Source organism: Grammomys surdaster, unplaced genomic scaffold (assembly GCF_004785775.1).
Source record: "Grammomys surdaster isolate TR1022 unplaced genomic scaffold, NIH_TR_1.0 208, whole genome shotgun sequence".
NCBI classification, from domain to species: Eukaryota; Metazoa; Chordata; class Mammalia; order Rodentia; family Muridae; genus Grammomys; species Grammomys surdaster.
The window spans coordinates 4,640,668-4,657,311 of NW_021604653.1; the positions used below are offsets into that span (position 1 = coordinate 4,640,668).

At 34.8% G+C, this 16,644-nt stretch overlaps 1 protein-coding gene across 5 annotated transcripts in view; it reads left to right on the forward strand.

The window, feature by feature from the left end:
- The window catches only part of Dpp10 (dipeptidyl peptidase like 10), a 1,453,779-nt gene that overhangs the window by 1,394,143 nt on the left and 42,992 nt on the right, over positions 1 to 16,644 (forward strand). For all 5 annotated transcript variants that reach the window (XM_028771467.1, XM_028771466.1, XM_028771465.1 and 2 more), the window contains 4 exons: positions 3,069 to 3,160; positions 3,752 to 3,799; positions 9,107 to 9,228; positions 10,693 to 10,740. In XM_028771467.1, the coding sequence (XP_028627300.1) occupies positions 3,069 to 3,160; positions 3,752 to 3,799; positions 9,107 to 9,228; positions 10,693 to 10,740 (310 nt within the window). The remainder of the gene's footprint in view (positions 1 to 3,068; positions 3,161 to 3,751; positions 3,800 to 9,106; positions 9,229 to 10,692; positions 10,741 to 16,644) is intronic.

The window sequence follows — 16,644 nt, forward strand, 5'->3', positions numbered from 1 at the left end:
CACAAATATAAAAAATCATTGCAATGTTATGTGATTTTTAATCTTGAATTTGTCATTATAGATGAACTAAAATATTGAAGTATTAATTCTCTTTTATGGAAGCAATCAATGTAGATCCTGAAAGCACGTGAAGATAGCTGCCTAATATAGCTTAGGATTCCATGCTGGCCTTTGGTGTGTAACTGAAAAAACAATTGCACACATTTCCTGTCATTCTTATATTTGTACCTTTGGTCTACAAAGTCTTGAGTCATATTATTACCTCAGACAGTACACAATGAACTTGATATAATGTGAGTATGGACAGCTAATAGGCCAGAGAACTAATAAGAACAAGATTCCTCTCCTTTGTTTTCCTCCCTTCATTGAAACAGGTTCTGGGGATGTGAACCAGACATTATATATAGATCAACTTTCACATGACTTCCAACCATTCTGCCTCAGATTTCTAAGCAAAGAGGTTATAGGCCTGCACCACGTGAGTGGGCAGGAACAGAGCATTTAGGAAGCTGGTAAATGTAGATCCATACCAAGAAGACTAAGAATGTTTTGAAGAAGGATTCTCTTATGGAAATGGCATATAAACCATTTTCTATTTCAAGTAGAACTGGCAATAAGATATCAGAAGATAAGTCCCCTATATCTATGCATTTATACATATCTATACAGCCATACTTCTATATTCAGTATATAGTTACATCAAAAATGTCTTGGGAATATTCCGAAGTAGCATTTTCTCAGGATAATGCTATAAAACAAGGTAAACTACAGCAGTTACAACTTTTCAAAAGCCAAAGTTCTTTTTATATATAATTTCTTATTTTACACATATAATTAAACACAATGGATACTTCATTGTATCATTTATCTGTGTTCCAAATATCTAGGTCCATTTTATTTGTTTGTAACCACTTTAATACATGAACACAAATGTAGTTTATTTCCAACTATAACTTTAATCTTTTAAATGTATTTATTTGTATGTGGATGTAGTCCCTGATATGTGAAAATGTGTAGAAATGAGAGGACAATATTCAGGACATGGGGCTTTCATTTCATAATGGTCTTGGGGAACGGACCTCAGATCATCAAGCTTGTGTGACAAGTGCTTTTAACCACTGAGCTATACGACTGGCCTTGGCTTTTACTTCACAAGACCTTAAAGATTCCTTCATGGGTCGAGGAAATCCCAGATCAACAGTTCTCAACCTGTGGGACACAATGCTTCTAGAGACTGCATATCAGAAATCCTCATATATATTATGATTCATTATGTTAGCAAAATTAGAATTATGAACAGCGAAAGCAGCAGTGAAATAATTTTATGGTTGGGAATCACCAGAGCATGAAGAACCATATTTAAAGTTACAGCATTAGTGAACCACTGCTTAAGATTAAGGGATACAGTCAATTAATGATTGCTGAAAAGAATGATTCAGTCTTTGCCACAAGTGAGAACTGCTAGGTCATTCAGCCTCAAGTAATCAATTATGTTCATGTATAACGTGAGTGAACTCAGTGGATTACATTTATATATACTTATATTTGTACACCCTTTATATATATATATATATATATATGTGTGTGTGTGTGTGTGTATGTGTGTGTGTGTGTGTGTGTGTGTATGTACCGATAAATATATATGTCTGTGTTTGTGTGAGAAAGAGAGACAGAGAGAATAATAATTAAGAAGTCAAGAATTTGAAAGGTCATTAAGAGTCCATAGGAATTGACTATGAACAGCTGTACTCATGTACAACTTTTTAAAAATGTTAATGAAATTTTCATTATCGTGATTCAGTTATATGGGAACACCTTTCTGAGAAAGATGCATGCCAGAATTTTAGAGTTCAAATAACCTGCTCTTTCAACCTTGCTTTAAACTGATGTGTCAAGTAAAATGAAAAAGAACAAACATTGTCACTTGATGAATTAATTTTCTAGCTAACCTTCCTTACCTTTGTGTACATTTTAGGGAAATAGAAAGCATACTAGTGTTTGGCAAAATAAAAAGAATAAGATAAACTTATTATCAATGAGAAACTGTGAAAGATAAGAGTAAGGGAAGCTCAATTGCCAGTAGACTCTTAATTAGGGTAACCTTTGCAAAGCAAATGCTTACCATTCCTGGTGACACATGCCTATCTTCCAGCAGTAATGGAGGCTGACTCATGCATTCTAGTACATGCCTCCAATCCAGCAGTTGCAAGTTTGAGGTAAAATGATCTCCAGTCTCAAGAACAGAAACATGAAAACCATCACAGGTTAAGAGTACATATGAGTCTTCTGACCAAGAGCTCCAATCCTAGGTGTTTTCTCTCATGTAACTCTGGAGCTATAAGGAAACTTTGCCTTTAAGAACAAATGTGGGAGTCACAGATGCAATCTGAATGTTGAACAACTTCTGGCATTCCGTAGAATAATCAGATGATTGTGCTTGAATATTATTTTGGATATGTCAAAGCTTATAAGAAAGGTTTGCAATGTTCCTTCCCCAATGAAAAGGTGCACATCTACAGTGAAGGACAGACCAAGCCTGTGTTGGACTGAAATAATTTTGAGCATGTGTAATAACTCACACATATAGAGAGGAATGACAAATGTTGGAGGAATGAGTCAGCTTTGCCTTGGATTCAATATTATACAACATACCAAATGTTACAGCATAACACACAGAAGGAAGTTGGAGAATAAATAGCATTGCTCGGTTCCAGCAGTTTCTTCTGTAATGTTTGCTGTGATGCTGTACAACTGCACAGCTGTCACCTATTTCAGTGAGAACAGTAGAAGTCTCACATTGGAGCCAAGAGCTTCAGTCAGCAGCGCTCACAACTGCATGGCCTCCTGGTGCTTCCTGTACTGTTTACCTGTAGCTCAGGGATAAAGGCACTGTCCCACCATGGTCTCTATTAGAATTTGTGTGAGTCCTTGAATTTAGTGTAGGAAGCCTAACGTTAGTTGAGAAAGAATTAGACGAAGTAAAAGCTGCCTGTAATTTTTTTTAAACCAGTGAGATGCTGTTTAAGTAAAAAATGAGAAATCAATATTTTCAATTTTATTTTTTGCAGAGTAAAAGCGAGCAAATTACGGTGCGGCATCTGACATCAGGAAACTGGGAAGTGATAAGGATCTTGGCCTATGATGAAACAACTCAAAAAATGTGATTGTTTTTGCTTCTCTACATGGGCTGGCCATCAACATTGTCAAGTGCAATCTTTTCTATTATTAGAGAATTATTCTACACCAGTTGTTCAAACAAGCAACCTATGTAATAATAACCTTCTCTTTAAAAGCATTGTCTTGGAGCTGGACCAGGTAGTGCTCTTGTAGAGGACTACGGTTCAGTTTCTAGTACTCATATCAGGAGTTTCATAACTACTTGTAATTCCAGCCCCAGAGAAATCTGATGCCTTTTGTTGGTCTTCATGGGCACTTGTATGCACATACAACTATACACCCAGACACATATAAATACAAATACATCTTAAAATTGTTAACCCTGTTTCATTCCCAGATACTGCACACAGTCCCAGCTCTACCACATACTCATAAGACATTGGAAAAGCTTAAGAAGCAGGGTGATTATTTTACAAACAAGACAGATGTATTTCCTAGATACAACAAATTCCCATGTCTAAATAACAAAGCAGTCACTGCCTGTCTTTTTGATGGGTTAAAAAATTCAAGTGAGAATTAAGGCTGATGGAAATACCTCTACCACTAACACTTTTGCTATTTTTTCCCCAAACAGTTACTTTCTGAGCACAGAATTTTCTCCCCGAGGGAGGCAGCTATACAGGTATGTGGTATGAAGTCATTTCCTCCAGGCTGGCTGTTCTGAAGCTAAGACCACAAAGCAACAGTGGCATGGGAAAAAAAACTCAGATTAGTTTCAATATGGCGAGTGGAAAACCAGTCTCAGTATGACAACCTCAGACACTTGGGTATTTTCTTTTGGTTGTGGACCTCAGGAAACTTAGGAAGCTACACATGAAACAGAATTTTCTCTCTTGATGTTTACTTTTTTTTTCCTTCTTTCTTTTCTTCTTTTTTATTTGTGGATAACAAAAAAAAATGCAACTCTCACTTCAGAGAGAAGAAAAGTTTATTCCAGAGCAAAATGTGAGTGGCCATAGCAAGGAAACACAGATTTAGGTTACCTCAAATACAGAATTCCAATGAGGTTACAGTTTTACAGACCTTTTATAGTAACAGGACAAAGAAAGTCATAAATCAAGATAACTTTCAGGTGCATCCAAGGAAACCTCGGGTAGACAACTTACTATAAGTCTAGAGAATCTGTGCTATAGGTCTCAAGTGCCAGTATCTGATGACATTCTTAATTTAGAATTTGATGGAATTTAGAAGTCTATTCATACATTCCAAAGGGATTTACCTAATAGTCATACAATGTTAATTCATACACAAAGGTGCCAATAAATGGCTCTTAGAATGGCTAAAGTAGCCCAAAATTATTTGGCTCTGATCCTGCAACATCGTAACTTGTCCACTCACTGAACTGTTAAGCAGCCATTGAACTCTACACATGTTCAGTGCAGCTTCTTTCTTGGAAATTTAGTTCATACTGCAAACACACAACAATGAAGATATGACAAAGCTGAATCTAGTTTTATTTTTTCCCCATTATTTTATTGACTTTACATCCTGATCACAGCCCTCCCTCTCATTCCATTCCCCCTCACACAGCTCCTCTACCAAACTCTTCCCTTTTCCTCTGAGAAGGGAATGTGCTCCACTCCCCCTACCCCTATATCTACCTACCATGGCACAACAAGTCACTGTAGGACTAGGCCCATCTCTTCCCACTGAGGTGAGACAAAGCAACCAGATTAGGGGAAGGAGATCCACAGGCAAGCAATAGATTAAGGGACAGCTCCCTCTCCAGTTCTTTCTGGATCACATGAATACCAAGCTGCACATCTGCTACATATTTGGGGGGGCTAGATTCAGCACATGCATGCTCTTTGTTTGGTACTTCAGTCTCTGGGTGACCCCAAAGGTTCAGGTTAGTTGACTCTTTTGTGTTTTTGTGAAGTCCCTATCCGCTCTGGGTCTCTCAGTCTTTTCCAAGACTCCTGGAGCTCAATCCAATGTTTTGCTGTGGATCTCTGCATCAGTTTGGTCAGCTGATGGATGGAGCCTCTCAAAAGACAGTTATGCTAGGCTCCTCGCTGTACACGAAACAGAGCATCATTAATTTTCATATGGACAATCTCTTCAAAAAGAACCTCACACTCTTTCTCCGGTTCCTCGTCTGTGACCCTCTGGGAGCACGGGAACCTATTTCCAGACACGAAATTTCAGTGTCTCTTCTTCATTTTATTTATCCACATTTATAGTTTCATAATATTTTCGGTGCATATGTATGGCTTACTTTTCTCACCTCTACACATTACAGACATTTTCATATTTTTCTAGCAATAATTCCTTCTGCACCATCTCATATTGAGTTTTTTGTACATCAATCAATGTGACACAAATATAATTTATTCCTATATAACATAATAGCATGATGGATGTGTCTCTGAATACAAATTTTAGCAAGCAAAGGCTTATTTCTCTCCTATTTTTTCTCTCTTTTTATTTGTTCTTGTTGTCTTGAGGCTCATAAAGTTAAATGAGATTGTTGGAGAAAGTAGCTTTATTTGAATCTAGAAAGTTCCTTGCTTAACTAAAATGTAGCAACACATAGGTGAACATTCACATTTGCCTAGTATGTGTAAATATGAAACTCAGTTCATCAAGAGCTTAAGAACTCAACTATTCAACAGTAAAATATCTCTTCATTCTGCAAACCCTCAACAGGACCTCACAAGAATGACTTTTATTTTGAGCAGGCAAAGGGCCTATTATTTCCAGATTCTACATGCATGCTCTAATTTCCATTTCACATATCCGTTTTAAAACATGTCAAGTCTGCTGTGGTTTATTCTCAGTGGAAATTCACCCTGTTTGAAGAAGTTTTACCTCTCCTTACCAAGTAGGCTATACCTTTTGTTTTTAAAGTAAAAATGTATATAGAGTACTGGGGATCTAAAGTGCTCACTTCAACCATGGAGACTGGAGTTTGGATTTTTGACTCCTATGCAAAAGCCAGGTAGAAGAGAATCCAGCATTGGAGAGGTGAAGATGTGGGGTTCCCAGAGCAAGCTGGCTTGCTAGACTAGCCAGAATAAGCAAGCTCTTAATTCATGAAGAGAGTGTCCAATTAAATAAAATGGAAACCAATTGAGAAAGACATCCAGAAATGTGTACATACATAGGAGCACACACCTTGAAGAATGGCATCTCTCAGATTCACAATGGGTCGTCCCACCTCAACACAATTAAGAAAAATCTTTCTGATATAAACTCTCAGATCAATCAAATCTAGTTAACTCACTATTAAGACGCTAGGTAATGTAAAGTTGACAGTGAAAACTAACCCTCACAACCATGAACAGTGTTTTAGAGCTGTCCATCATATTTTTGGTCTTTCCTTAAAAACAAACAAAAACAAAGAAACAAAACTACAAAAAGAAATGAACATCGGAGATAAGCACTGGTCAAGGTCAGTGGATGACTTTACTTTAGGCTTTTTACTCTTATAAGTCTAAACGAGACTTGAATCACATCTATTTAGATGTGTGTGTTTACCTGTCTTGTGACTGCACCATAGCAATCAATTTGCCTATGACCTCGACTAGAGCAATGAACTTGCTATAAAGAGAATAAAGTGCCAACAAGTGTCCTCTTACATGGCTCATGGAGTGCCAGTTAGCTTGACTGTAAGATGGAATTTGATCAAGAAAACTCAGTCAATGTCTTGCTTGACCTGTACAAAGATTAGTTGATTTAATTAATGGAAGAATCAAGAACTGTTACCAAATCTAGTGTTAGCATTTTTGTCTAAAAGCATTGTATTTTTTGTTTCAGGGTCTCATAATCTCAGAAATGTATAAGAGAGCTGGGGAGATACTCAGTGGGCAAAGTGCTTATTTTATAAACCTGAGAATCTGAGTTCTGATCCAGAGCACCCATATTAAAAGTGGCTATGCATGCTTGTAATTATTGTTCTAAATGGGCAGAGACTCAGGAAGATTTCTGGAGCTTTCTGGACAGACAGTATAGCTGAAACAGCAAGCTTTGCTTTCAGTGATAGGCTCTGTTTCAAAAACATAAGGAGAGGGGAAATAGAGGGTAACACCTAATGTCTGCTTTTGACTGCTGCATATGCACTCACAGGAGATTACTGTTAAATTCATATGCATATTAAATATGAACATGCACTAAATAAGTCTTAAATACCAGTGTGAATCTCTGTTTAGCTTGAATTCGAAAGGTTTGTGAAAGAGGACAGAAAGACAATGGCTTCAAATCTTAATGTTACCAAGCCAGAATGAACTATATGCAGCCCAGAAACTTGCTCTTTCTAGAATGATGGTTGGACATCACTGCAGATATATTTAATAAAACTGAATTGTGGGGCTAGAGAGATGGCTCAGTGGTTAAGAGCACTGACTGCTCTTCCAGAGATCCTGAGTTCAATTCCCTTCAACCACATGGTGGCTCACAGCCATCTATAATGGATGCTCTCTTCTGGTGTGTCTGAAGACAGCTACAGTGTACTCATATATATAAATAAAAGTCTTTTAAAAGAACTGAATTGGGGTTTTAAAAATGATTTAAATGACACAATTTATAAACATAGTTCAAATAAATGTATGTAATTATCTTACAACTCATTGTAGAATGAATTTTTAGGTCCCCCATGTCTGTGGATTGTGATGATTTCACAGCATTCCAAGTATGAAGTTGAAACTCTTATGGCTACAAATAACACTAAACCAGAATTTCTTCTCCCAATCATGTGTCCACTCTAATACTTCTTCAATTTTTCCTAGGACTGTCATATACTACACTTCAAATTCAATATAGTTAATATTCATGCATGCAGATATATCTAAAATTATAGTCCATTCTGAAATGTGGTTGATAACACTTTGTTCAAATAAGCTTTAGTTAGTATATTTTAATTATCCACACACTTTCAGTATGACATTTTCATACATGCATATAATGTATTTAAGTCACATTCACTTCCCTTGGACTCTTTCAGTCCTGGTGATGCTCTTCCTCCTTTGAAGATACTTCATGAAGTATATGTTGGGGGAAGGATAGGCCAGATACAAAGACAGAGTGAGATAGTTTTCCTAGGGTTATTTACAGGAACATGAAAAACATGTGTGTCTAAACAACAGAAGGAAATGGCTCTCCTTCTCTCAAGAGCAATTAGCTGCCAATAACACCCAGGCCATCCATCCTGAGTACTCCTCTCTTTTAGGAAAAAAGAAAGCATATGTTTTTCATGTTTTCTGGCCTAAAGCACCTTGATCATAAAATATAGACAAAACCTTTTCTGTTGACCTTGAATGTCAGTAGTATTTTACCCAGTGCCCATCTTTAATAAGTTAGGATAGTGAATATTTAGACTGTTGAGGTTACAAAGTTGTGACCTTCATTTAAAGAGAGGTTAAGAAACAATTAGTCATCTTTTGGGTTGATATTTACTGAGAATTACTCATTTTAGCCTCTAGGTATAAATTTTCTTCTAGAGTACACATACAAAAAAATATTAAGAACTAGAGATACCTCAGCGTTTAAAGTCTGTACTGCAATTGCAGAGGACTAGAGTTCAGTTCCAAGAAACCAGATGCCCTCTTCTGGCTTCAGGTATCCACACATACATGCACACACACTTATAGGCATACACAAAAAACAAAAATTGAAATAAATATTTAAAAAGGAAATGGAGTTAATAATAAATTATAATGAATCCCATGGGAATTGATATATTTATTTAGTCATATGCACCTACTACTCATAGACACATACTATAATATTATTTTTATTACCCAGAAAGAAAGTATATGTCTTAATTTTAATGATGGAAAGTGAATTTGCAAGTGTTAGGTAAGTCATAACTTACAAGGAATTTTCATGGGACTTTTCGGGCAACTTTTCTATTTGACTACATTTAAATGTTGATGCCATTATTTCAAGGATCTATGTTAACAATATTTCTCATTTTTTTTTATTTTTCTAGTGCTTCTACTGAGGGACTATTGAATCGTGATTGCATCTCATGCAACTTTATGAAAGAAGATTGCACGTACTTTGATGCCAGCTTTAGTCCCATGAATCAACATTTCTTGTTGTTCTGTGAAGGTTAGATAGTATATGCTTTTCAATAGGATTTATTTTATACACTTACTTTAACTAGTTTACATTAACATCATTAATAGGTGTTTATATTTCCTGTGATTTGACCTTAGTTCACTATTTCACTTAGAAGAGGCCAAAAGAGGGCATCAGATTTCCTGGAGCTGTAGGTGGTTGTGAGCTTCTCAACTTGAGTACTGGGAACTGAATACACATTCTTTCCAAGGTTAATATATGCTCTAACTGCTGAGCCATCTCTCTAATACTCTCAAAATAAAAATCTTTAGAAATTTAAAAATTAAAGTGGATATGTATCAAAATGGGTATGCAAAGAGGTGGGCAGTTATTTTGACAGTACAATCATAATTTACCTATTTTTTAGAAAATACCTTCCTTAGAAAAAATAGGTTTTAGTCTTAGGAGATGAGGATCAGTGGGTACAAAAGAGCCAACTCCACTGGAGAAACAATTTCCTTGTAAGATTGAGAACATGAACTTGATTCCCAGAAGTAAGATGAAAAATATGTTGAGTATGATGTCATAGACTTATAATCCCAGTGCTGATGCAGGTAGATACCCCCAGGGTTTACTGGTATCCAGCATCATCTACTTGCCCAATTTCAAGCCAGGATGAGAAATGATTTTAAAAAAAGTTAAAGTCAATGGCAACGGAAGAGTCATGCCCAAGGTTGTGCTTTGACTTCCAACATCTGCACCTGCAAGCATCCAGGTACACACATGCATGTCTGCACGCACACACACACACACACACACACACACACACACATACCACATACACCACACACATACACACAAACACACACACACACACACCACACATACACCACACACATACACACAAACACACACACACACACACACATGTGCACGCACAGAGGAAGATGTTCACACACAGCACCCACACTCTTTCATATAAGGATTTTGGATTTGTATGAACTCACTTTCTCTTCTCCTCCTCATTTGGTGCTAATAGTTCACACCTTTTATTCCTTCTTTTGTCTTAAGACATCACAGTAAAACCACACATGGATATATCTAGAGAAATCTTACAAGCATGTATTAAAAATAATCTCTTTCCCTTTAACATGGTTTTATACTTTTCAGAAACAAAACTGAATTCATACATCCCCTTGAAATGTAATGAATGGCATGAATTCAGTTTCTTTTGTTTCTGTTTCATTATATTTTAAATATATAGTATTTCCATTTAGAAAAAGGAACTTTGTCATGTTGTCTTTATGGTAAGCATATCTTAGATGTTCTTATTGTATTTATTTATTTGATTATATGTGTGTATATATGTATGTGTACATGGCATGATACATACATGGAAGTCAGAGGACAGCTTAGGAATCAGTTATCTCCTTCCACCATTGGCTTGGAGGCAAGCACCTTTGTACATTCAGTCATCTTTAAAAGAACCTTTATATGTATATTTTTAAATTCTAGGTCCAAGTGTTCCAGTGGTCAGCCTTCACAGCACAGAAACCCCATCAAGTGAGTACCAGAGAAGGCAGGTTTAAAAATAATACTTGGCCTTCATATTGGGTAAACTGGAGTTTTTTGGATTTGTTTTTTGTTTGTTTCTTTCTTTTTCTTTTTCATTCTGTGTGTCCTGCTCTCTAGAATCTTCCTCCATGGGATCCTCAGCACAAGGAATGCTTTGTAAAAGATTTTAAGTTGATTTTTTGTATGTTAGTAGAACAGTAAAGTGAATGGTTTGTTCATCTTTTAGCTTAGGTTAGATCGTGATAATTGCTGAATCTAGATCCTATGAAAAAAAAGATTGCCAGTTATGTGCATTCCCACCTACTTGCCACTGAATTTCTAGATCATTTGTTCAGCCCCATGTAGGTTATGTTCCATCCCAAAGCTTTTTATAGATATTATGGCATTTCATACGTCACAAATATATCTATTTATATTGAAAACACTATTTACTTGTTTGACCTAGGGGTAGAGAGCCATGAGTTCCCTTCTTTTTCTGGGAAAGAAAACATGTTTCACTTCATTGGTTAAGGTAATATCAAATTCAGTGATAATGATAAAATATTTGCCAAAATGATAACACATTATATGTGGTTTATTCTATTGTATTTGTACTAGATATGCAGACATCCATATATATATGTCTATTTATTTTATTTGTATATTCAACCAACTTTATTTGCAAACCATGTTATCAAATAATGTAGCATAGCCTCGTTGATGAGATGGTTATGTGTATGTGTTACCTTAAAATAGAATATTAAAAACTTAAAATAGGCTAATGAGTAAGTATATGTCAATTTTCTTTCAAGATTTAGTAATTCATTTTTACTTTATGTGTATTTATGTACATGTATATGCTTCATCTATGCTCAATCTATCATACACTATATGAGTACAGCAGTTCCCACGGAGGTCGCAGGCATTAGATCTCCTCAAATAGCATTTACAGTCAGTTGTGATCTGTCTAGTATGAGTACTAGGAAGTAAATCCAAGTCCTCTGCAAGAGCAGTATGCACTCTTAAATGGTGAGCCATCTCTCCAGTACCCTGCTGAGCTAAACTTAGAATGAATGTCTGCATTAAATTGTAGTCTCATCCCTGTTTGTCACCTTTGTTTTCTAAATTTTCTAATCTACAAAGTCAGACTTCTTATGCCCTAGTGGGCTGTATAATCTTTTAAATTTACTTTTATTTATATAAATGTGAATATATGCTGTGTTTGTCCAAGTGCCAGTGGAGGTTAAAAGTGTGTCAGATCTCCTAGAAATGGATTTGTGAGCTGCTGGTTGTGAGCTACTTGATATGGCTGCTGAGAAGTGAGTTCATATCTTCTGTAAGAACAGTATTCATTCTTTATCTCTGAGTTTCAGCAATATAAGCTATATAATATTAATAATAACTTTTGATAGGTTAACTCATTTAAGTCAGAGAGCATCCCTGAGATAATTTATTGTATTTTATTTTACAAGTAAAGAAACTGAGTTGCAGACAGGTGAAAGGACTTAGCTAGGTTCATATGAATATTTAACAGAGCAAGAAATCAAATGAACAATCTGAGCTTAGAATGATTTTTTGTTATGGTTTTATCATGAGTAACATTTAGCAATGTAGCCATCATCTTTAGATGGTCATAAAGGTGTAAATGTGTAAAACAGGAAGGCGTACGCCATTCTAAAAAAAAAAAAAAAACAGCCCATGGTCAACCAATTGGACCATATAGAAATGCATTACCTGTTCCCATGAACATGGATCCTGGGTTATTGTTGTTTTGTTGTATAGCTGAAAAATAGCTCATCATCGATTTCAATTTCTATTTGCTTCTTTATGCCCATCTTCAGAATCTATCTTTAAGGGGCTATGGTAAATGATTGAATCTAGTTACTACTCATAGCAAAGATAATTATTTTAGACAGTGGTAATCCTTTTATTTCTTTACATATATGCAGTCCCTTGCAATATGTGTAGGAGTTAAAATATCCTATATTGAGATTAATTGGAAGCATCTACATACTACTTTGATTAAATTCTATAATATGCATAATTCATAGAAATAGCAAATTTCTAAAATCAGCCTGTGCCTTCATTTAATGGTAAATATTTTGGTAATCAAGGCAACAGATTTGGAGAACCTACTTATGAATGCAGTATCCAAGCAGAGAGAGAAAGAAAAATAGAAAGGAAATTTTAATTTTGTAGATAGAAAATCATTGTATGAGATGACTCCATAATAACCTTCTTCTGAGACCAGAAACATAGCAGCTAATAGCTCTGAAGATCATTTTCCTTGTAGACAAAGGGGCAAATACATTTGCAATAGAAGATATATTTAAGATGTGGCAGCTCTTGGTGTCACATTGCATATTTAATCTCTGTCAAAGAATGACTCCAAGAAAAGTCTCTATGAGATATGTATTTAATTTTACCTCATTGTTACAAATCCTTGTTTTTATAACACTGCTGAAAATTACAGAACAATTATCCTGATCAAATATATATATATATATATATATATATATATATATATATATATATACAGTGTTCCTATCAAGAAATCAATTCTGATTGCCTTTTGATCAAGATATACAATTTTTAAATTGTCTGAGTTAACCAAGGTCATGTGCTTGCTTTACTTTTCAGGGACAATTCTTTAGGGAAACAAAGTTTTCTATTCAATGACAAGTGGGTCTGTGGGTTGTTAAGAATAGAAACATCAATGAAGCAACCTTAGCTGTTCTCAGAGCAATATGAAGTAAAATATGCCTTGAGAAGAAAACTGTGAAAATAAAAGTAATACTATTTAAAGAAAATGAAAAAACAGAGCAAATAAAACATCATCTCACTATCTTTCCTAATAAATTAATCAAACAAAAGCCTTATTTAATGAACACTGTGTAGAAAGAGGCTCTCTTAGTTTTTTAATCAGAAATATAAAGAGCAACAAACATTTAAGAACATAACAAAATCTTCAGCCATCAGTCTTTCATATATTCTTTTTCTTCTTGGCAATTAAAGCTGAATAAAAATAATATAAGTGTAAATTTATATAACAAAAATATTGATGATTTTACATTATATATAAAACTTCAAGAAGGAACCAGGGGTATAACTAAGGTGTTTTACATAAAGTGTCAAGTTTAATCACTATCGCCATATAACCTGGGCATGGTGATTCATTCCTGTGATACGAGCACTCAGGAGATAGAGGTAAGATGATAAGAAATTCAAACCTACATAGGCAGCACATTCAAGATTAATCTTAGAAGATGACAAAACACAAGATAATTGTCTCAAATATTTTAGAGTTCTTACATTTACGTGAGAACATTTCAGGTGAGTTTTGTTTTTGTTGTTTCTCTTTTAATATTTTTCAAGTGCTCTATTCTGTGTATTATGGGCTTCATATATTGCACAAATACAACATTTTTACCTTGTTAATGTTTGAAACACTCCCTTCTCTCTATTTCTGTCAATATTCACTCAGTTTTATCACAGTGAGAGATATGTACAACAAGCTCATTTTTTAGAAGGTTTGCTGTCCATAGACAGGTCCATCCCGCTGCTCCAGTCTTAGGGAATGTGCAGTTTTCCTGTCAGTCCTGGGGCAAGCAGTGCATCCCATAGCAAGAATTAGGAGCAAAGCACCCTGGCTGTGTGTCTTTTCTTCTGTTTACATGGCCAACAGCATTCCATTATGGCGGCTTCCCCTTAAATCCTTAAATACCATTTTCTGCCCTCCAAATACCAATAATTTTTGACTTTGGGGGATACACTCCACCATGAGTTTGGTAGAGAGGTCATGGAGGTAGGATTCCTGTCTCTTTTTTTGCCCTTGCAGTCTTCTCTGTCCTTAATTTGAGGCGTGTCTGTTTCTTTTACTTTGTCTCTTTCTTTTGCAGCCTTCTCACTTCGTCTGTCTTCCATCACTTTCATTTACTTCCTATTTATTCTTTTCTCAATTATTTTCACCCTTCTCAACTCCTTCACACTATTCTGTTTCATACTATTCTGTCCTCAATATCTTTTCTTTGCTCACTGATCTCTACATTTAATTGAATGCCTTAGCTTTACCCTGTCTTTTATTGTTTGATGAGGACAAGTCATGTTTACTAAAATGTATTTTCTGATTTATTGTAATATATGGTGTATCCATACTATTTTGAAATGTTTTAAATCTTTCTTAACTTTTTCTTAAAACTACAATTGAGTTCTCTCTTCTCATAGAGAGAGATTTATTTTATGAGTAAGTTAATTCCATTTAATATAATAGAAAAATTCCAAATGTTGTTACAGTGATGTAATTACTTTACTTGTAATTATGTTTTCCTCTACTGGTAATTTATAATAAGTTATATGAAATTACTACTATAATGCTCCCATGTTGCTCCCACTAAATGTTCTTACTCATTTGCTTAATTATTAATTGTAACACAATAATCTAGAGCACATTTATAAAACAAAATAGCAAATATTATTTACATTTAAAGGTATAAGGACAAAAATTTAACAAGCTTTAATGTCAAGTTATTTGCACTGACATTTTCAGATGATGCTAGCATCTTGTATGTGAAAAAAATGTAGTTGTTGTATCTAGAACTATTCAGTGTGTTTTTATAATGGTGTTGAAAGTATGAATGGTTAATGTTAATTGACTATACAGAGTAAAATTTTGCAGCTTTAGGGTAAGTGAGATTCCTCAGTGGATAAAAGTACCTGCTGTCAAGTTTATGAGTTCTATTCCCCAGACATAAAGATTGTAGGAATAAATTTCCAAAATTTGTCCTCTAACCTCCATATGTGTGCCTTTGTATGCCCATGTCTGTATACACATCTATATATACCACTAAATACGTAAATGGAAATGTAATCTCATTTTTTTTGAAATATGAATTCACACTTTATAACATTTATTATGAAATGTAATGGCTTCTTTAAAAATTGTGCTACCATTTAAATAACACAGGCTGGTTGAATTTTAGGAAGATCAGAAAACACATTCTCCACAATCTGTTATTGGGAAGATATGTAATAAGTAGAAATTTATTGGGAAAGGGATCATACATAAAAGTCATAATTCAATGGAATAAACAGAAAAGAACTGATTGTGACATAATGTGATCACTTCTCTTGGTTTCTGAGGCTGAAGATGGAATTTGTGGTAAGAGATTCACCTATCCTGGGTGGGGCCCTGGAGTCTATTCCCAGTAGTGCAAACACCACCAGCAGGGAAGCTTATAGGTTATTATAATACCAAGATGATCAAAATAAAGAAAAATGCAAGGAAGGTGAATAAAACAAATGAGATGTTGTCTTATAAATAAAATTAATGAACACAAAACATTTAAATGTAAACAAATTGTGAGTGGATACTGTCAAAGGAAGTATTAATCATGTAATTTGCAACGTTAACCAAAGAAACCTTCCAAAAATACACAAAAAAAGTGAAACTAGTCAATGACTTCTGTTTACAATGGGTCAGTTTCTATGTCACATCTCTGGCTGTAAAAAGACAGACAACAGGACTTGTTAAAATAGATGATATAGTAATAGACAGAAATTACCAAAATATTATTAAAAATTTTTGAAGTGAATAAAAATTTGAATATGGTAGATTCTAGTAAAAAACAAATAAGCAAACATATTGATAGACAGAAAAATCAAACTGTAAAAGTCCTATGATAAAGGAGAAAACATTACACTAATGTTTAATCTACTCCAATGGTCATGACCATGGTAAAATGTAACTGTATGTATTTCATCAGAAAGGAAGTAAACTGAATACCATGGAAGCAAGTATGTAACATGTTTAGAATAGAAAACTAAAGGCTTCATTAGTGTATTCTATACAATGCTTAAGGAAGGTACCACCAAACTTACACAAGCTGTTTGAGAAAATAGAAATCAAGGCAAACA